Genomic DNA, 21,724 nt, shown 5'->3' with positions numbered 1-21,724 from the left:
GGTTAAGAAAAAAGAGAAATAAGCCCACGAAAATGAGGGCAAGAGGAGAGCTCCACATGGAACCAAAGTGATATTCTCTGCATCTATTCAATGACTAGTCCTCTGCTGGAGTAATAAAAGTTATTTTCACATGATTCAGATTAGACAATGATTATAGCATATACTCAGAACCTCAGATTTATAGTAAGACCCTGGTGAGTTTGCACTATCAGAAAGAACCATAGAAATTGTGAGTTTCCTTCCTGAGTGTGTAACTGGCAGCCTCCCTACAATAATTTAAAACACTTTTCAGAGGGAGGAAATGTTTAAGAGGTAGTCAAGTATAATCACTGAAAACATGGGCTTTGGAGTCAAAAAGACATAGGTCTGTGTGGTCCCAGCTCAATCATTTCCCAGCTTTGTGACTTTACGAGTTGCAGAATTTTTTAGAAGCTTCACTTTCTTCATGTGTCCCCTAGGGATAATAATAAGACCTTCCTCATTAACTCAAAACGAGGATGAAATATGAGGATGAGGCTTGTAAGAACTGAGCGTATGACCTGGTGCCTAATACGCACTAAATGTTCTAGCAATTACTATTTGCAAATAATTCTACTATAGAAGGATAAAGATACTACATTTAAAGTTTGTTCTAGGTATATTTAGTTACACAAAAATGTACTCAAATTTTCACTCCATGTCTCCATTAGCAAGGAAAATTAGGTTAAGTTCTCCTCTCTTAGTTCCATTCCCCCGGTACGTGTATTTGGGAAATGGGTTACCATTTAGCCTCTACGGAGCTTGTCTAAGTTTTGTTTTCAAGTTTAATGTGCTTTATGTCCAGTATACATTCCCTATCCCCTGAGTATTTTCCTATTTCTAACTGTGAACCTACAAGTGATGGCATGCTGCCCACCCAGCACAGGTTGGAAGTGAGGGTGGAGGGCCTGAGGTGGAGGTAAAGGACCCCAAACGTACTGGTCGCCTGTTGTGCCGTCAGAGGCTTGCTCTCCCTCCCGTGGTTCACGGCGAAGACTTTGAAGTGATAGGTGACCCCAGGGGACAGCCCAGTGACTTCTGCAAATGTGTTCCTGCTGGTGGGCAGCCTCTGCCCGTGTTCCCCGGGCAGGTTGACGGGGATCACGTCCACTCGGTAACCGGTCACCGCACTCTCGGGGGGTGTCCACATGATGGTGATCTTTACGTCCGTCACCTCCACAAACTGCAGGTCTCTGGGAGGGGGAACTTTATCTAACAGACAAGAGCCAACCAGTCATTTTCAATTCCTGCTAAGGATTGTTTTTAAAAAGCCAGTTTCCTGGGTTTTTAAGGTATAGGGCAATTCATAGAGCCTCTCATTCCAGAGCTAAGTTTTCTCTCTTAATCAGAGAATACGCTGTTTTGGGTTATATTTTTGTAGTTCAGTCACTGCTTACACGTGTCATTTAAAGCTTTTATGTAGGGCTTCCCTGGCGGTGCAGTGATTGAGAGTCCGCCTGCCGATGCAGGGGACACGGGTTCGTGCCCCGGTCCGGGAAGCTCCCACATGCCGCGGAGTGGCTGGGCCCGTGAGCCATGGCCGCTGAGCCTGTGCGTCCGGAGCCTGTGCTCCGCAACGGGAGAGGCCACAGCAGTGAGAGGCCCCCGTACCGGAAAAAAAAAAAAAAAGAGCTTTTATGTAAAATATGTTGGTAAGCAGATGAGTTTCCAACATATGAAGTATCTTATTGAGGGGTTTAAGATAAACATACCAAAAAAAACCCCAAAGCAAACTCTTGCAACAACTGAAAAAAAATGTGGTGGTTTTTATTTTACTAAATCATTTTATAATACTTAAGAGCAACAGATGAACTGCCCCTTAAGTTTCTGGGGAAAAATATGAAGACTTTATGCTGTCAGGTTTTAATCAGGAAGGCCAAGAGCCAGTTTTGATAAGTTACTTTATAGTGAAGACATTTCAGCTAAATTTCATAAGCTCAAGGATATACTAATCCATGAGACAACTTGCATAAAAGAACTGTTGACAGAGACAAAGCAACCCTCCCACAGATGCAATTATTCTTTCATCTTACACGTCCCGTCGTCCCCAGCAGGCTCATGGAATGAACACAAGCCAAGGTTGGTTTTGTTCCTCCAGCAAAAAGGAGGTTAAAGATGTTACTTTCTTCAGCCTTAAGAAATAAGATACTACAGGAAGCATCGTCAGGTTACCTGAACGTGGGACGCCAGTGGTTTCTTGTTGGATGAAGACAGGAGTACTCTCTTGATTTTCTTCCACAGCGTAGATAGTGATGTTATACTGAACACCAGGCTGCAAGTCACTGAGAGTGACAGAGTTGGCAGTTTCAGGAAGGTTGAGTTCTGTGCTACTACCCTCTACTGATGGGGAGTAGACGATTCTGTATCCTGCAGATTCAGGAGAAAAAAGTACGATACACTGTTTGATGAACCAGAGGTTTCAAAGGGCCCCCTTTCCTAACAGCCCTTAGCATCTTGCTGGATTAGTTCAGAATGAGTGATTCTTTTTGACTTGCTCAATAGTGCTACTTCTTATAAGGACTATTCAGTCCAAAGACAAAATAAGAAGTCATGCAAAACTTTTTAATATTAAATATCATCCTTGAAGACACGAGATCCTTAATAAATGTCTATTAGAGAAGCCAGAGGGTGAAAATATTCATGTTAAACCGATTTCTTTTCTTCGAGCCCTGGATGAAGGAAGCAATTAAGGAACCACTCTGAGCACAGAGTTGTCTAGCACATCTGTGTCTTTTAGGAACATCAGAGACAGCTGAGTCACCTAATGAGCTAAGAAGGCAGCTTGGCTGCCTCTTTAAGAATAAGTCTTAGAGTGAGGTTTTCAGAAAAATTACCCCTCTTCTACCACAGGAATGCCTGGTGTAATAAGTCCATGAGCTGGCTTTAGAGGTTTATGTGTGTGATTGTGTGTGGGTGTGTTTTGTGTGTGAAGGAGGTCAATAAAACAGATTTAAGAGGAAATGATCCATAAGAAAGCAAGGCTGTAAGACAGTATCTCTCTCTCTCTCTCTCTCTCTCTCACACACACACATACACACAAACACACACACACACACACATCTTCACCCTGGTCCAATAATTACATAGGAGATTTAAGTGATTTGCCTGCTCATAGATCAGAATTCTCTCCCTCACCTTTTATGGCATCAAGATTAACATGGAAGCCAAGAAGAGGCAGCTAAGCTGACCTGTGATGGGCGCCTGGGGTCTGCTCCAGCGAACGACAATCGAGGTGTCATCAACCTGGTCCACGGTAGGGTCAGGAGGGGCATCAGGTGCTAACAAAGAAAGGAAGAAATGAGAAAAACAGTCAGGAAATATTGCTATAGGTCTGTTTCACAGAAAAAAAAGTCTTTTCACACCACACAGTACACGTGTACCTGTTGTCTGTGAGGTAGACAGGATCAAACTCTGTTCTCCTTCTTCGGATATCTGATAGACGTTCACAATGTATTTTCGGCCAGGAAGCAGGTCAGGGATGTTCACAGAAGTGGCTGTGCTGGGAAGATCTTTGAAATAAAAGGGAAAGGTTACTATCAGAGTGTACCAATCCCTCTAATGACTCCATAACCTATGAGAAGGATATTTTTAAAACTACGTATTCATGGGGGGCGGGGGAGGTGGTGAGTGAAAACTAGAAGGAAATGTGCTATGGACAGTCAATAATTATCAATGCACTATGAGATAATTTTTCTTTTTTTCCCCCCTTTCCCCAAATATTTTCTCTAAGGATGTATAATTTTAATCCACCCCCAGATTTGTAAACATAGTCCTCTGTAGTTAGAAGTCCCCGTAGCAGTTATAGGTGGGGGATGATGCGGAGTGGGGTAGGAGGGATGTTCTTTTTCTTGATCTGGGTCCTAGTCACACAGTGTGTTCACTTTATAAAAATTCACTGAGCTCTATGTTTATGATCTGTGTACTTTTCAGTATGTATATTTATTTCTCCATGATAAAGTTTTTAAAAGTCCCCTAAACATGAGAATCTGAAAAGCATGAATGAGGGTATTGTGCCTCTCCCAAAGCTAACGTTTTCTCCACTGCAGTCCTCATGTTGGCAATTACTTCCAGGAAGAACACACTTTTGTTTTGTGGACCTGTGCCCAGCCTAACGCATAACACAGCTCCCATCAGGGACCGGGAAAGTGAGCGTGGCTCAGGAAAAACCCAGCTCGGTTCTAAAAAGGATCAGTTGTTTTCCAGACTCACACTGGAGGGCCGTTTGTGCAGTCTGAGCTGTCAACTACTTCCGAACTTCCCGGGCCACCTGCGTGGATGCCCCCAGCCCCACCCCAAGCAGGGTTTCCCAGCAGCTGGTCGTCAACACGTTGAGCTCACCCAGGTACTGCGGTTCATCTCCCTCTTCACTCAGCTCATACTCCACCCGGAATCCGGACACAGTGTCGGAAGCCGAGACCCAGGAGACCACGAAGCTGCTGGCTGTGATTTCAGTCACGGACTCGGAGGTGGCCACAACAGGAGAAAAGGGTGTTGTCTCTCCCGTCACGGTGTTGCCTAGAGTCATAGAAAGAGGGGAGAGAGCCTTCAGCCATGGAGGAAATTTACTAGCATCGTCTGTAGATTATCAGGTTTTAAAAAATGTGGGTGCCATCCATGGAATAATATGAATCGAGATGGAAGGCACTTCCTGCGGGGAGCCCAGGTCCGAGAAATGCGGACACAGATGGGCTGGCGGCTGGGGTACGTACTGGTCACCACTGGGCTTGTGCTGGTGGTGGTGAAGTCGAAGCGCGTCATCTCTCTTTGGCCGTAGTGCTGGACGCTGATGAGCTGGCCCTCGTATACCACACCTGGCCTCAGGCCTTTGATGGTGTAGGAGTTTAAGTGGCCCGGAATGGTGGCTTCCTTCCAACGGTCTGGAGAATTTTTCTAAAAATTTAAGTTAAAAAAAAATAAAATCACACAAGTGTTCACAAAGATGAACACTCAGAGATGATGTGGAGTATTCTTCAAAGAAGAATGAGGGGTCTATGCAGCTCCATTTTGGAGGAAAATCATGGAAAATTGGAATCGGAATAGAAACCTGTAGCAAAATTTGTTGACATTAATAATAATGATTATTAAAGCTAATATTTACTGATTGCTTACTACGTGCCATGCTCTGTGCTGCTTTCCTTGCATACTCTCATTTAATCTTCATCTCCCCCATCCTCCAAGTTACTGGTATTATCACCGTGATTTTGTAGGTGAAGAAACAGAATTATGTGACATGGCCAAGATTACACAGTGGGAGGTCCTGGGCACCTTCTTTTTCGCCAGATTAATTATTCAATTTAATATCAGCAACATAATATGTAGACCCCAAGTTTTGTCTTTCCCAACTTTTAAATTTCTATGACGAACAGAGATATAGTCCTCTCTGCAGTGGGAAAAGGACATATATTCTATCTTTCACTTGGTGGGCTACAAACCAAGTTTCTTGCAGAGCAGTCAAAGGCATAACATTCCTTCATGACTCAGTGCCTGGGACAATCACATACAAGGTTTAACTGCTCTGGTTTTATGACTCATTCTTGGATATAAACCACCCCTCATAAGTGGTTAGCCAACTTTGGGCAAAAGAATGCGATCTGCAGAAGAATGCGATCTCAGTTTACTTAATCTTTGTCTCCAGTTTATACTTTTACATCCTGTCCAACTTCATTAATCTATCATGGCACAAAATTCTTTGCATTAAAATGTGTAGAAAAGAAACATCCTTACTTCAAACAAGTTAAGATCCTTTTAAGTGTAGATTCCAAACTAAGTCAAAATACATTTTTAATACCCAGTGATTTAAAAAAATTATCCAATCAACCAGTTCCTCAATAATTCAAACACTCAAGTGTCCCTTTATATTTTTGAAATAAATGAAAGTGATCCTAGTACTCTTTAAATTTAAATATGTTGTGAAAACATTAAATTAGTCATTATAATTAGCTCAGATTCAACAATAAGCCTTTCATGCAATGTGAACTTTGTTGGTTTGCTATCAGAAGAAAATACTCAAGAATAAACTCTCAGGTGACAAACATTAAGGAAAATCCTGAAATTGTTAAAAATTTCAAAGAAATTAATAACCTTCACTCTTTGAAGACTTTCCAACTTAATATACTTTGTATACCTATGTGTATCCCTTATTACTGTGGTCTCACATAATACTTCAGAGTTAAGTTTAAAGTAAATAAAACTGGTGATTATATGAAAAAATGAGAGACAATAAAGTGTTGGAGAGGAAATATATCGATTCCATCGATTAACATCATTAGACACACAGCTCTGCAAACAGCTACTCCATATACTGCGCACATTAACAAAAGAGGGTAAGAGAAGAAAAAGAATGATTTCAACAGCTTGAATTTTTCAAAAAGAATTTAATACAACTGCATGAGTTGGTCAGATATTTTGTTTTGTTTTGCTTTTAGTTCCTAGAAACCAATAGCTGTGATTAAAAGTGGGCATTTTTCTCCTGTGTTTAAAATAGTGTTTCTCAAATTATGAGTCATACATTTTGGAAAGATAGCAGGGTGGGTTTGAGAGGGTAAGAGAAACTAAAATTTAATAAACCAATATCCTCCTTAGTGTGATTTCTTCAATTCCTAGATGATTATTAGGAAATCACAAGGTCACTCATTAAATACACTAACTATCTCTCATCTGTTCTTCCCCCTCATCATCTCTCTCCCTTCTATCAAAATAACTTCATAGGATAGAAAGTTAGGTTTAAGAAATGATCATGGAAATTCCCTGGCGGTCTATTGTTTAGGACTTGGCGCTTTCACTGCCATGTCCGGGGTTCAGTCCCTGGTCAGGGAACTACAATCCCGCAAGCTGTGTGGTGAAGCCAAAAAAAAAAAAAAAGAAAAAGAAAAAGAAAAGAAATGATCATTTAAAAAGTGAACCAAAAAAGAAAGATATTAATTTAGCTTTTTTGTTTTTCAAATCATGGAAAATGATGCCAGTAATTTTTTTTTCCCTTTGATGGAGTTGCAAGACATTGAAAAACTTTATATTCTCTTTCCATACTAGATAAGAGTAATTTTAAGCCTTATCATTTTGAAGTCTTCGCAAAGAAGACCTTTCTAACATGAGGAGTTAGTTGGTTTAAAGTACCAAAAAAAGCTAAATCAATATGTCAATTAGATTGACCACATATTGTTTGGTCGCTAAACAAATACAATGTGAATAGAGTTCATCAGATCTATTGGCTCAAAAGCTGGAAAACATTCTCAGAATCTGTTAATTTCAAGAGCCACAATGTCCAAGGTTTCCAAGTAGGATACTCACAGGTTTCCATCTGAGAATGTACTTGGAAATGTGAGATGGTTCTGGTGCATTCCATTGGATGGGGTGAGAGTTGGGCTGACTGGGGGTCTCGGTGATTATTACTTGGACAGGACCAGTTGAACCTGAAAATGAAAATGTGAGATTTGGTGACCTTGAGTATTCCCTCACTTCAACTTAAAATTTAGTGCACATGGATGGCCATAATTAAAGACAGTTTTGCTTATCCGTAAATGGGAGCACAATAAAAATTATCTGAGATTAATTTTTTACACATTGACACTGGAAATCAATGAGACAAATCCTTATTTTTTAATTGAAGTATAGTTGATTTACAATGTTGTGTTAATTTCTGCTGTACAGCAAAGTGATTCAGTTATACATATATATATACATTCTTTTTTATATTCTTGTCCACTATGGTTTATCACAGGACATTGAATACAGTTCCCTGTGCTATACAGTAGGACCTTGTTGTTTATGCATTCTATATGTAATAGTTTGCATCTGCTAACCCTAAACTCCCTCTCCATCCCTCCCCCACTCCCCTTCCCCTTGGCAACCATAAGTCTGTTCTCTGAGACAAATCCTTTTTTAGTAGATAAATTATTGTCCTTCATGTGAGAAATGCAAATAGAACTTGTTTATAAGCAAATAAAATGATTTTTTTAAATGCCACTTAGTTTGCTTTCTTTTCCATTTTCAAAGAATTGTGAGAAAATTGTGGAACTACCCTAACACAAATAATGTAATACAGAATACAAATTTCATTTACTTATTACACTAAACTTCTTTGAGGAAATTCTAGTTTGTGGAGCCTTTCATCAAGAACAAATCTACCATCAAGAAGGAAAAAACATTCCAAAGGCCATATGACATGATGTAAAACAAACACATTTCTAAATGGGGTAGAATCTTAGACAAACAGACAAAGGTAATAATTAAAGACTCAGTTTTTATTTCTCATCCCATCAGTGTAAGCATCCTATCAGTTTGGAAAAAAGTTTTAGTTTTATTTTTATTCAGGAAGTTTACTCTAAAATCATTCCATTGATTGGTCAAATTATTAAGAGATCAAACATATTTTTTCAAAAATACTTATCAACAAAATGACATTTTGTAGTATATACTAAATTCAATATTTCCACATCTTAATGTGTATAACTATTACCAACAAAATTTAAAGTGTGGTTTGTCTCTTTTGTTTTTCTAAAAAAGGCAGGGCTTCCCTTGTGGCGCAGTGGTTAAGAATCTGCCTGCCAATGCAGGAGACACAGGTTTGAGTCCTGGTCTGGGAAGATCCCACATGCCGCGGAGCAACTAAGCCCGTGCGCCACAACTACTGAGCCTGCATGCCACAACTACTGAAGCTCGTGTGCCTAGAGCCTGTGCTCTGCGACAAAACAAGGCACTGCAATGAGAAGCCCGAGCACCGCAAATGAAGAGTGGTCCCCACTCGCCACAACTAGAGAAAGCCTGCGAGCAGCAACGAAGACCAAATGCAGCCATAAATAAATAAATAAAACAAATAATTTTTTTTTAAAAAAAGTCAAAATAAGAGAAGTGGAATCAATTTCTTAATAGGGCAGACTCCATTTAGGATACTAATGAAATAGATGGAAAATTTACGCTTGCAGAACAGAACACTATCTTTTCCCTAAACGCTGTTTTTTAATGATGTCAATCAATGTTCAACTTAGAAATAAAAATAAAGTTCCTTGTAATAACCTTTCCAAGAATTTCTAACTGCCACTGTCAAACAGAGCAAAACTTTGCATGTTTAATAAAGCAGTTCAGCAGATCATAAGCAGTTTTAAATTTTCTGTAACGTCATAGAAAAAAATATTGATTTTCAAACTTAATTATTATCTTTGCTATTAAATTCTCTTTGAGAACAAAGTTTTTTCTAGCAGAACAAATATACAACTTGCGTATCTAGGTAGACTCAAAAGTTCTAGAATAATATACTCACTTCCACACTGAGAATAATTCAAAGTTGGCTGAAGACTAACAAACATTCTTTGAATCTTAATTTCATCTAATGCACATATTTGTAAGCTATATGAAAACCAAAATTAATATATAAAATTCTCAATTTTTAATTCTAAAGTGGTATATATTTCACAGAACATGGCAGGGTGTTTGTTTTAATTAATTGGCAGAAGTCAGTTGCATGACCCTCTTTTTTTTTTTTTTTTTTTTTGTGGTACTTGGACCTCTCACTCTTGCGGCCCCTCCCGCTGCGGAGCACAGGCTCCAGACACGCAGGCCCAGCGGCCATGGCTCACGGGCTCAGCCGCTCCGCGGCATGTGGGATCCTCCCGGACCGGGGCACGAACCCGCGTCCCCTGAATCGGCAGGTGGACTCTCAACCACTGCGCCACCAGGGAAGCCCGCATGACCCTCTTTAAATCACCCCTTTTGAAGATCCTTATGAATGTAAATAAATTTTTAAAAATAAACACTGAGGCAAAATTTTAGAAATGTGATTATTTAAAGTACTCCCATACATACCAGTAAATATAGGAATATCACATCCTTAAATTACTTACAATAATTGGTATAATGTTGTTTAAATATTGATCCTTTAAAGAAACCCTACCATAGTTTCCTCATGTTGAGAGACACCTCATATGTATTTTGTTTAATTTAGCAACCATGATTTTGAGGGGAAACAGTTTATGATGCCGTGAATGTACAGCACCAAGAGTCATCCCTAATGCAAACCATGGACTTTGGGTGATAAAGTGTCAATGTAGGTTCTCAATTGTTACAAATGTACCACTCTGGTGGGGATGTTGAATTAGGGGAAGTTGTGCGTGTGTTGGGGCAGGGGGAACACGGGAAATCTCTGTACCTTCCTTTCAACCTTGCTGTGAATGTAAAACTGCTCTTAAAAAATAGTCTTTAAAAAAATTATGATGGTTAAATGTCTATCAAGATTAAGTTTTAGAAGGATAACACAAATGACTTTTACTGCCTACCATTAAGCTTAATCTTGCTGCTATGTCCACAGGATGAGGAGAGTAAAGGAGAAGGGAGGGAAAAGAAACAGGAGCAGTGGTTTTTACTCAGTGATGGAGCAAAACAACAGAAGTTTTCTTTCTCAAATTTCAAGGGCTGGTTTGAAATCCTATGTTTTCAATTTCGGGCTTGTGCCATAGCTCACCTTTAAGGGAACTGCATTAAACAGTAATGGGATGTCTTGCATTTAGCACATTTTTGTCCAGAAAGAAAAGAAGCTGTCCATTATTTGTAAGGTCAATTAAATTCCAGCTATCACACTATTCTGTTTTTGCTACATATGATTTGAAGACAAGAAATCTGAAAATTTTGACATCATTTACATTATTTAGATTTAAAATTTTGATAATCCTTTTGATATTGCTTAATTGGTAAAACTTTTTCAATTAACTGAGCAATGACTCACCGCTGGGAAAATTTTACTCCCTCTCTTATTCAATATGATCAGACTGACAATAAAATAGTTAAGTAGAGAGATATGATACAATGTCTATACTTTTAAAAACAGTTTGAAATAAGGCCCAAATGAATAATTCCCAGTAATGGTGACCCCGGAGAAGTTAAACATTTATGAGTTTGCAACTCAGCCCTTTTTTCTTTATTTATTTTGCTGAGATCTGTGCTTTCCTGGTTGTTTATCGACAAACCAAAAGCCTCTTATCTTCTGTTAGTTTGAACATCTCTACCGAGTCCTCTGTTGGAGGAACAAACAGGGCAAGGCTCAGAGACAACCTACCGGTAATGTGTTGTTCCATTATCCTTCCCACACTCTGAAAGCCCCAGAAGCCAAGAAGGAACCATTGAGCAAACCAAACACACAGATAAGACCCAGACTGCGTACCGAGGCCAATCTCCTCTCCCCTAAATCTCCTCCATGCTCAATGCACTCTACTGTTACCCTTTTTACAGAGTAGGAACAAGGTCAACACATGAAACTCCAACACAGGAAGATTCCCTCCCATCTAGATTTCATCTCTGGCATGTCCACCTAAAGGCTTCCCGCAAGCTGCTACGTGAACAGGCTTACTTTAAAAGAGAGAGAGAAAAAAGTTCTCTCCAATTCACTAAGAAGGAAATCACGGGCTTCCCTGGTGGCGCAGTGGTTGAGAGTCTGCCTGCCGATGCAGGGGACACGGGTTCGTGCCCCGGTCCGGGAAGATCCCACATGCCGCGGATCGGCTGGGCCCGTGAGCCATGGCCACTAAGCCTGTGCGTCCGGAGCCTGTGCTCCGCAACGGGAGAGGCCACAACAGTGAGAGGCCCGTGTACCGCAAAAAAAAAAAAAAAAAAAAAAAAAGAAGGAAATCACTTTCAAGATTGCCACACCACACCAATAACAACCATAAACGCAGACGTTAAGAGCATTTCTTTAGAAGTTTCTATCCTTTGGTTGCATCATTATAGAAAAAAACACCTCAGTTACATACTTTCTGAACTTACAGTAATTCTGCAATCAGATTTTTAAAAATTATTACACAAAAAAATTATTTTAAGTGATTCCTACACACAAATCTACCATCAAATACAATTTAAGAGCCAGGTCAATCTGTGCTGAGAGCCCGTTAAAGCCAAATCATCTTCTGCAGCCCAGATAGTGTCTGAAGATTGGGGAGAGGAAGGTTTCTTCATAGTTCGGAAAGGGTATATCTAGGTGGTTGGTTTCTAGGATCACAGATTGTTTGTTAGTGCTGGTAATCAGCTACCATCTGCCCATTTTACAGATGAGGAAATAATGAATGAAGCTTGACTTTTATCTCCTTAGCAGCATGTACAGAGCTGGGACCCATGTCTTGGCAAACACTGTCTTTGGCCAAGTTGTTTCATATCTTGTTCTCTAGACAGTGAACCTCTTATCATGTTATAAAGTGACTCAGTTAACTGAATCTTGATTTCTGTCATAGGCAGATTCCAACGTCCTGAAGATCTCTCTTTTTGTTTCTGAATATAGGCCCCATGTCTTAAGTTAACAGAGATTCAGGAGGCTTTGACCTCAGTAATTGCTCAAATAACTGATGCCTAAAAATTAGAGTTTCATAATTCAACTCATCTTATTGTAATTAATCACTCAGTGAAAATTAAATTCCAAAATTTTTTCTAAAATGTATAACACCTTCAGCTAGGCATTATGTCCTGTGACCTGAAAAATATCCAGTAATAAACATTTTCGAGTATTTGAACTGCATGGGCAGACAACTGACCAAGTTACTCAACTCTTGACCCAGGATACTTTGCTCCAGGCTCCAGCTGATCAAACAGGTGAACATTTTGACAAAAAGACGGCCTGGATGAAATGCTAAATGGACACATACCCTATGTTGTATTTCATGCAATTTCTCCATGCATCTTCTCTGTTAAGAACCATAACATAAAACCCTGACCTTTACTCCCAGCATCGCTCACTTCATGGTTTCTATTTTCATGTACAGATGAGAAATGAAATTAGCCCGTGTTTTAACCTAATGGAATGTTCTACAAAGTTAAGAAACAAGTTTACATACAGGCACATTTTCACAGCCTTCTACTCCTTCTACTTGATTGGGGAGAAAGGAAAACCATTTTAGTAAAAAATTCGACTGATGATTAGACAGTGATATGAGAAAAGGATGGGAAGGGGAGGGGACACCAAGTTAGCCATCAGTGTTAACAAACACTGATGCTGCCCTGTTTTTATAACCCAGTGGACAGTTCTCAATTTGCGGTAATAGAGCTACTTACCTGGATAGGTCTGTATAGGCTGGCAGCCCCACTCCCCAATGCCACGGCCATAGCAATAGCACTGGTACCTGACTCCATGCAAAAACTTCTCCCATGATTCTCCAATTTGATAAAAGGTACGGGATTCTGAATCCTGGCATTGATCTAAAATATATACAAGTAAAAGATAAGCAGCCTTGAAGACTTGAAGCTACAAATTTAAATTTGGTGTGCTAGAGCACATATTCTTAGTTTTAATAAAAACTTGCAACTGCCCTTCCAAATATATGCGGTTAAAAAATATTTTGTTCATATCTTTTACCTTACTAGACAGTTAATGGTCAAAAAGTACCCATTGGAAGAAGTAATTAGCTTTCTAAAAGAATATCATTTCTAAATAAAAATGTTAAGATTTAGATTTCAGTAGATATTGACATTCTGAATATTAATTTGAGGAAAATAAATTAGATATTATATTTTATCCATTTTAATGCAAATGATTTACCATTTGAATAGCAAGGATAAAATATAACTTTATACATTTCTTCAAAATGTGGAGGACTTAATTTTATATATAAATGAATTGAATTAAATTTCAACTAATGAACACGTACTGAGCAGCTTCTAAGAAACCCTCTCAGGCCTCTCTGCTTTGGCAATCTCAGGTCAAACAAACTCATCTGATCAGTTTGTTTTCTGGGTGAGCAACATGTCTCTTTGAGTAAAGGAATATTAATGGATTACATTAAAGCTGGTAACACAGCTCTTTTAAGGCTTAACCTTCACTACTTGCTTAGATCTATTAAAAAGGGCAGCCAAGAAAAATAAAGTATTTGGAGGGAGCTATTTACTGGCATAATCATTTGTCCACATTACTGCACAGTCCAGCAAAGGAAAGTTCTCTTTCACAATAATTATCTTTATGATTCAGAACCCCAAAACAAATTTGTTTCAATTAAAATAAACCTTCATGTGTTACCAAATTCAGCAAAAATAAATGACCACCACTATCAAGATTATATATTGGTCCATGATTAGAGAAGAGACTTTGCCAAGCCCTCTGCAGGCCATGATCAAAGTCTACAGCCAGCTTCAATCAAGTAATATCAAATAACTCTCCTTATCTGAAACCTGCTAGCTACAGTCAGTGTCCAAATCCAGCTAGAGACACGAGGCTACTTACCAATGGGATCGCACTTCCACCGGCCCCTGCCCTGACCGAAGCAGGTACAATTCAGCATGTGTCCCTCTTCGTGACGTTTGTGGAATGTGTCATTCACATTGTATGTGATGTCGTCGACGATGCACTGATCTGTTTAGAAACAGTGGGGTGGGTGGAGAAATTTTAAGTTTCTCTGACGAAATAAAAGAAGCTACGCTTTGCGAAGCATACACTTCCTTCCACGTAATTATCAACACCTCCCACTAAAGTAACTCTTCTATTGGCATAGAATAAACATTTTTTTCAAAGCTTAATCAGTACTACAATTTTTGCAAAAAAAAAAAAATTCTCTTTCTTATAGACTTGTGAAGATTAGAAATCAAAGCATACACAACAAATTTTAACTTTCGGAAAAGTTCTTGCTGGGTTGATAATGACCTTTAGATCTCTGCTTGTTGCAATAAATAGAAGGGAGATTAAACATACTTATAGGATGCCTAGCATGATGTGATGGTCTCATCTCTGGATTAGCAGGGGTGGGGAGATATTTGGGATTTGGGAAATAAATACCATAAAAGGCATCTGGAAAGTTAATAAAAAACTAGGCCAAGTCTGTTGCTAACTCACTGAGATCCTGAGAAAATTACTTCCTTCTTTGGGACTCAGCTCCTTCCTCTGTAAAATGAGGAGTTGGTCTGTATGTCTTTCTGGTGTCCTTTTCAGCTCTGCAACATCATATGTAATTATTTTAGTCCTGGATTGTGTCACCCATTGGGCACCATAAAAGGAGAACAAGTTCAGGCCACTGTCAACACAGAGGCTACATGGACTATTTATTAGCTCCGAGTTCTACCTAAATCCTCCTTTTCAAATCAAAGAAATAGAAAAACTAAAATAAAAAGTTTTAATAGTTCAACACCCTTATATCCTATACCTGGGTCCAAAGGGGAAAAAAACAAAGTGAACAAAGAAATCGGTCTCTATGGCTTTGTCTCCTTAAATTTGGATCCAAACACAACTAACCTGGCAGAGGAGTGGCAAGCTTGGGGTCTTGGCCCCCATCTGTGCCCCTACCTGGATGCGCCATACTGACCCAGGAAAGGCCCCTTTAGACTCTACAGTCCATGACCCCAGAGAGATAGGCCAAGGCCTTCTCAAGCTCCCAGCTGAGAGCTGGTGAATGGTGACCCCCTCCTCGGAGCCCACATAGCTGGGAACAGGCTTAGAGGTGACTAATAAAGTATTAGGGACAGATGTTAAAAAACAAAAGAATAGCATGGTCTCTTTTCTTTACAAAAATTACCCCATCCTTTCTAGATAAGAATCCAACAGCACACCTACAAGCTAAAAGGATCAAGTGATTGTGTTCTAGCCTTTGAAGTCATACTTTTGGCTCAGCCTAAGTACTTACATCCTGGGAATGTTTCAGAATCTTAGAATTGCTCAGCCAGATTTTCTTAAGTGGCTGTCTAACATGCAAAACTTATCCAGCACAGTAGACTAATGGAGTGGCATTGCATATTTCTTCTCCTGCTTTTGGTAAAGTACAAGTTTTCATGTAAAAGTCTGCCTCTCTGTATTCTTTGTCCTCTCAACTATTTTCATTAACAAGCGAGCATACCTCGGAGCTGGGAGTAGGCGACACATGTCCATTCTCCACGACCGTTCCCAACACATGTGCATCTCATCATGTGGCCCATATCATGCTGTTTGTCCCACTGGTCTCCAATGCGATACATGATCCCTTCATTGGTTGTACAGATTTCCTCGTGGGCTGTTTGGAAACAGATGAGAAACGTGTTACTGGATAAATGATCACAGGACTAAAACGTATGCAATATTATCAGTCCGGTTTGGTGATCCTAAGAGCTCTCACTTGGAAAGAAGTCTTGTGTGCCTCAAAATAATCAGCGCTGCTCTGTGGGTGTGTAGAGTTTTGAGTACCAAAGAGAGAAAACATAGTCCAAAGATGAGGTTTGTTGTACGGAGAAATTACAGAATGGTTAAGAGATGTAAACCACAATAATGCCTACCCACTCAAAGGATTTGCAGTGTTCTAGAAGCCTGGATTTGACTATTGTCCCATAACTTTTTCTAGTCTCAGTTTATTCTAGATCGAAGGGAAACAATGTGTATGGGTATAGAATTGTAAGCTAACGTGTGTTTTCCTTCTAAATCCAACATTCTCTTTTGCTGAAATGAGAGGAATAAAAGTTAGTGTTAAGTAGTTTTCTTCTGATGTTTCATTGCCTCATATTCACACCTGACAGTGCATGGGTTCTTGTTTCTATAATCGGAAAATCAAATGTAGTCTAGTGACTCTTGAAATTTGAAAACAAATAAAAGGTATTGGTTCCCTTTTCTCCATTCACACAAACTAGAGCCTCCCTTTTAAAAAAAAGATCCCTACTGGTCAGAAAACAGAGATTTTGATATTTAATAAGTAATAGAGCTTATTCCAAAATGGCATGTAAATATGGAAGGTCTGTGACTAGAGCAGTCACTTAAATGTTTTGAGCTACTCAGTTGTGTGCTTTTTACAAAAGACAAACCTCTGAAAATATGCATATTTCCAGACTTTAAAAAAAGTATTTTTATCATATTTACATATTTTTGGACATTAAATTATATGAATGGGATTTTAAAATCATATAACTAATTATATAATTCCTATATATTTGATTATACATATATCACAAAGTTTTCTGCTATCTCAAAATTGTCTTAATGGGTGAAATAGGAGTAAACTGGACATTATTCTTCTGTCTTATTCCACAAATGATTGTCTACAAGGACTTCATCTTACCAGCCATGGGGCAGAATCCAAACTTCTGGTCAGCGTCATAGTTCCGTGTGGTTCCACACCATTTCATGTTGTCCCTCCTGCCCTCGGATGTACAGTCGGTGTAGTTTTGGTTGTTGTACAGGAAGGGAAAGTGGCACAAGGCACCATTGGAATTTCCACCTCGAGTTTGAACCAAGACTGTCCAGAACAACCCGCAAATAGGAAGAAAAAGATTACAACTGAGCTTTCCAATGTACAGCGGGGAATTACTACAGAAAGGTTCTGAGAGCCAGGTTTCTGCAACTAATTCACAGAGAGTCTGTCTCAGAATAAAAGATGTCTGATAAGATAGTTCTAAGCCTCCTTAGTGTAGGGGGCTTATAAGTATATTATTCACCTTCACCTTTCAAACAGAGTTAAATCCAATTTTCCCTCTCATTTTCCCAGACAAAAAAAGAAAAGAAAAAAGATTAAATGGTCACTTTGACCATTGACATAGCTTTAACCAAAAGAAAAGCAAAAGCACTCAGGCCTGCCTCCTGTATATTCTTCATCCCTGTCGGAGTGTCTACCGATTTTACCATATAAATATCTTTAATCACATAACAATCCCAGTGTTTCAAAAACAAATGCACTGGAGGGCTTTTCCCTTGGTGTCATTTCTCAAGATTACTGGGAAACTTGGAAGGATCTTTAGCTGCGAAGTTAGTTCCATGTCTCTTGGGTCCAGATTGCACAAGAGTGATACTTCTCAAATGTAGCCTCAAAATAAATGGCTAGCTTGCTGGCTAGTAAAAGTAGGGCATGAGAAATGGGGTTTTCTCATTGTTTTGTTTTTCCCTTGGGATACTCACCAGTATGGTCTGTACAGAAAGAATATTTCTGGTCTTGCTCATAATTGGAAGTTGTGCTGCACCAGAGATGTCCATCCTGTCGCCCTTCTGTGGTGCAGGAGTAGAAAGTCCTGCCGTTGTAGGTGAATGGTAGGACGCAAGGCTCCCCATTTGAATTGCCACCATAAGTCTGGGTTATAGCTACAATCAGAACCAAAAGGGTCTCAGTAAATACAGCAGCATTTATCTCCCACCAGTAGCTCCTTATTTATACTTAACTGAGACTGAGCATGTGTCCTCAGAAGGAAAAAAAAAAAAAAAAACTGAGTATGACCAGCTGTAAGTATTAACCAGATCATAATATTGTCAAAATGCCTTATTCATGAAGCCACGTTTTTTGAGGGTAGAGCAACACCCGAGTTCTCCTTCTGACATCCTTTGTTACCATCTCTGCTACCATGCCTCAGTTTCCCATTTGCAAAGCTACATTACTACAGGTTTAATTAAAGATGCTGCTCAAGGGATACTGGAGGTGTATATACAACTCTGTTGGTGCTATAAGAATTAATACATGAGGCTGTACTAGGGGAAAAGTCGTGTGCCAATTATTATTGCTATAATTACTACCACTTTTAGAGCGCGGAAGAGATGCATTAGGTTGTTGAAAGAAGTTTACGTCACAGAGTTTCAGAACTTTGAGATCTAGAGTACCAGATAGGGGTGGATTAGCTATTCAGAAAGTAACCTCTTGTAACAACATTTTAGACAAACAGAGACAGTACATAGCAGTTTAGTACTCACTACAGGAAAGAAAATACATAGATTAAAAAGATCGGAAGAAAATATATCAAACACCAAACCCTGGTTGTTATTACAGGGTGGTAAGATTACAAGCTTTTCTTGTTTGTTTTATTGTTTTCCATTTTTTGGTCAATGAATGTATTGCCCTTTAAAATCTGTTTTAAAAAGATGACACAGACCTGTCTCTTGGCAGCTGACTCCATTGCCCAGGCAAGTGCAAAGCATTTGCTTATTTCCTTGTGCCTTCAGCCACTGCATGCCCACGGAGTAAACCACACCACTGTCTGTGACACAGTGACCGTACGGAGCCGGCTGGGGGTGAGGCTGTGGCTGGTAAATGGCCGTTCGGACGTCTGTGAAGGAGCCAGATCCTAAGGGCACAAGAAAGGCAAGGCACAGAGCAGGTTTAGAGAAAACCACTTTCTGCAGTAGCTTTCTCGGATCTTCAAGGTCCCCTACAGATGACTCTGCAATCTGTGCTGTTACTGAGCTGGGACTGGAAACAAATGCCCGTCCCTTCCTGCATTGGCTTTTGCGCTCAGTCTAGGAAATAATCCACAAGAGTTTACCCAGGGGTTTCCATCTTCTAGCTTATCTGGAGCTACCGAGAGTATATTTCTAAATCACCAACTTTATTCTGCCACTCAACAGAGCAGATACCTTCAACAACTCCTTACTCACTCCAGCGAGCTCAAAGTTCACGCCTTCACGATCCTCCACACCTAACCCGCTTTCAGCTCGCTTCTGACCACTTCCGTCCTTGCTCTATCTCTTCCCTCACTGAGCTGCTCATCATTCCCTTCTGCACCCTGTGCTGTCCTCATGCTTTTCCCTTGGCCTGGAATGGTCTGTCTCACACTTCCTCTCTTAGCATCTCCCATTCGCCCAATCTATCTGGGCATCTCTCTTCCTGATACTGTTTTGAGAAGCCCCTGCCCCTCTGCAGCAGACCTATTGCCATTGGTGTAACTCTGAGCTCCTCAGAGGAGGCCCCGGGTAGCCATATTGGAGTCTCTATTCGCTGCCCCTCCTTCCACTGTTTGTTTCTCCTCAGGATTACTTGGGAATTCTGTTGTGGTGTTTTCTAAAACCAATCAATTCTCTTAATACTGCTTTCCTTTCAGAGTAAGACAACAGAATATGTTGATCTTTTCTTTAAACTTATAGAAATTTGTTCTCCCGAGGGCAAGGCCCAAGGAAGAGTGGAATCAGAACTGAAGCTAGAATGACTGATAGACTGAATTCAGCAGCTCCGTAAGCTAAACACTAAAACCCAAATACTTCACAGACCACAGTCCCAAAGTCACACATGTTGGGGGAACATGGTGTCTGTATTCATACACCCCACCTGGCAGAGCCACAGTGCAAAGGAGCATTAAGATCCTGTAGAAGGTTCCATTTGGTTTAACCCTATGTTGCTCAAACATTTTTGAACAATGGAGCCATTTCAGTATAATATTAGTAATATTAATAAAAACAGATAACAATTATTGAATGCTTACTGCATTTAACCCAACTACCCTTTGAATTTAAACTACTTCAGTAGACTGAGATTTGTAATTGTTTCTTTTTTTGGTTAGCAGCAATCTTACTGAAAATAATCAAATAACTCAAAGATATTATCAAATCTAATCTTGTTCACCTTCATAAGTGCTCACAGCAAGATGAAAACTCATCAAAAGGAAAAAAATCCAAACAAGTAATTAATAGTTTTAGCTAGATGACCAATTGATAAAAGACTAAACAACAATGCTAGCACACTGTGTAGTGAAAACTTGATCAAAACAGAGCAAGAATAATAAAGAAGTACACACTCCTGATTCCCCTATTTCTTTCTTTAGATTCTTACAAAACAAGCTACAATGCAAAGATCTTGTTCTTGTACCAGAAATAATTAAAACTTCTTTTATTTAAAAAATGCTTAGATATTGTGTCATTCCTTCCCATCTCTAGGCCCCCTCTGATTTTCTCAAATTGCGAATGCTAATACATGGAAAAAATGATTGTGCATTATTTTATGGAACGCAACAAAGTTTGCTGGAGCATGGAAACCACACATCAAGGACTGTGTCTGCTACAAAAAAAAGCAGAATGTCAGGACAAGGAGATATATTCCATTCTGAAAAAGAACAAATGTACTTTTCCCCTTTTCCTAGCAGAAGAATCAAGTGATCATGTAACTCAACAAAAATCTCGCATTTCCATTAAAATGCACTTTAGATATTCACAATACATATAAATGTGTATGTATATGTGTGTATCCATATGCGTATACATCTATAGATCTATATATATTTATCTATCTATACCTTTATGTATAAATCATGTAGGTTAGCATTTTCTTAGACATCAGTTTTACCTCTTGGGGCTAAAATGGATTTTTTCCCCCTAAGATCCATTTTCATTTCATTTTTATTTAAGTTTAAAATTTGACATTAAACAAACTTTTAACAACTAAGAGTCTGCAAATGAACTCAGCTTACTAGCCAAAACACTGCAAATCATCCTTCAATGGCATGTCAAGGGAAAGATGGATTTGCAGAAATACTTTATGCAAGGCGCCCCCATTTGGGTCCCACTGGCCCTGAGACTCACCGGCAGACGTGGTCTGCAGGGTTGTGTGCCTCTCACACTTCCACTCGCCACGGCCGTTGCCAGTGCAGATGCATTGGAGCAGGTTCCCCCGATTGTCCTTCTTGCGCCAGGTATCCCCAATTCTATAGGATGTCCTAGTGTCCTGATCGTTGCATCTGTCTGTGTCAGAAAGGAAACACTGAAACATGTAAATCAGGTCGAGCTTGGCAAGTGCTCAGTGCAAACCTAAAATAAGAATAGAGTTGTTTCTAATAACGACCTACTGTATAGCACAGGGAACTCTATTCAATATTCTGTAATAACCTATATGGGGAAAGAATCTGAAAAAGAGTGGATATATGTATATGTATGTTACTTTGCTGTATACCTGAAAGTAACACAACACTGTATAAGTCAACTGTACTCTAATAAAAATTAAAAAAAAAAGAGTTGTTTCAAGTTTGGTGCTGTTTTTGGATGACACGTTTATATTCAGCTGTGGTGCCGCGGGTGTTAACTTCTGAAAGATGGGATTGCATTTGAAACAGT

General features: G+C 39.5%; 1 protein-coding gene across 7 annotated transcripts in view; it reads right to left on the bottom strand.

Annotated features, from left to right (window-relative positions):
• FN1 (fibronectin 1) overlaps positions 1 to 21,724 on the bottom strand; it is a 69,164-nt gene that overhangs the window by 40,241 nt on the left and 7,199 nt on the right. For all 7 annotated transcript variants that reach the window (XM_060152163.1, XM_060152169.1, XM_060152168.1 and 4 more), the window contains exons 6-19: positions 21,197 to 21,355; positions 18,781 to 18,972; positions 17,822 to 18,001; positions 16,989 to 17,165; positions 15,804 to 15,956; positions 14,204 to 14,332; positions 13,042 to 13,185; positions 7,306 to 7,427; positions 4,728 to 4,908; positions 4,357 to 4,533; positions 3,399 to 3,527; positions 3,207 to 3,296; positions 2,191 to 2,385; positions 958 to 1,230 (exon numbers count right to left, since the gene is read on the bottom strand). In XM_060152163.1, coding sequence (XP_060008146.1) covers positions 958 to 1,230; positions 2,191 to 2,385; positions 3,207 to 3,296; positions 3,399 to 3,527; positions 4,357 to 4,533; positions 4,728 to 4,908; positions 7,306 to 7,427; positions 13,042 to 13,185; positions 14,204 to 14,332; positions 15,804 to 15,956; positions 16,989 to 17,165; positions 17,822 to 18,001; positions 18,781 to 18,972; positions 21,197 to 21,355 — 2,301 coding nt within the window. The remainder of the gene's footprint in view (positions 1 to 957; positions 1,231 to 2,190; positions 2,386 to 3,206; positions 3,297 to 3,398; positions 3,528 to 4,356; positions 4,534 to 4,727; positions 4,909 to 7,305; positions 7,428 to 13,041; positions 13,186 to 14,203; positions 14,333 to 15,803; positions 15,957 to 16,988; positions 17,166 to 17,821; positions 18,002 to 18,780; positions 18,973 to 21,196; positions 21,356 to 21,724) is intronic.

Source organism: Lagenorhynchus albirostris, chromosome 6, assembly GCF_949774975.1.
Source record: "Lagenorhynchus albirostris chromosome 6, mLagAlb1.1, whole genome shotgun sequence".
NCBI classification, from domain to species: domain Eukaryota; kingdom Metazoa; phylum Chordata; class Mammalia; order Artiodactyla; family Delphinidae; genus Lagenorhynchus; species Lagenorhynchus albirostris.
This window is presented reverse-complemented; position numbering and strand designations above follow the sequence as displayed.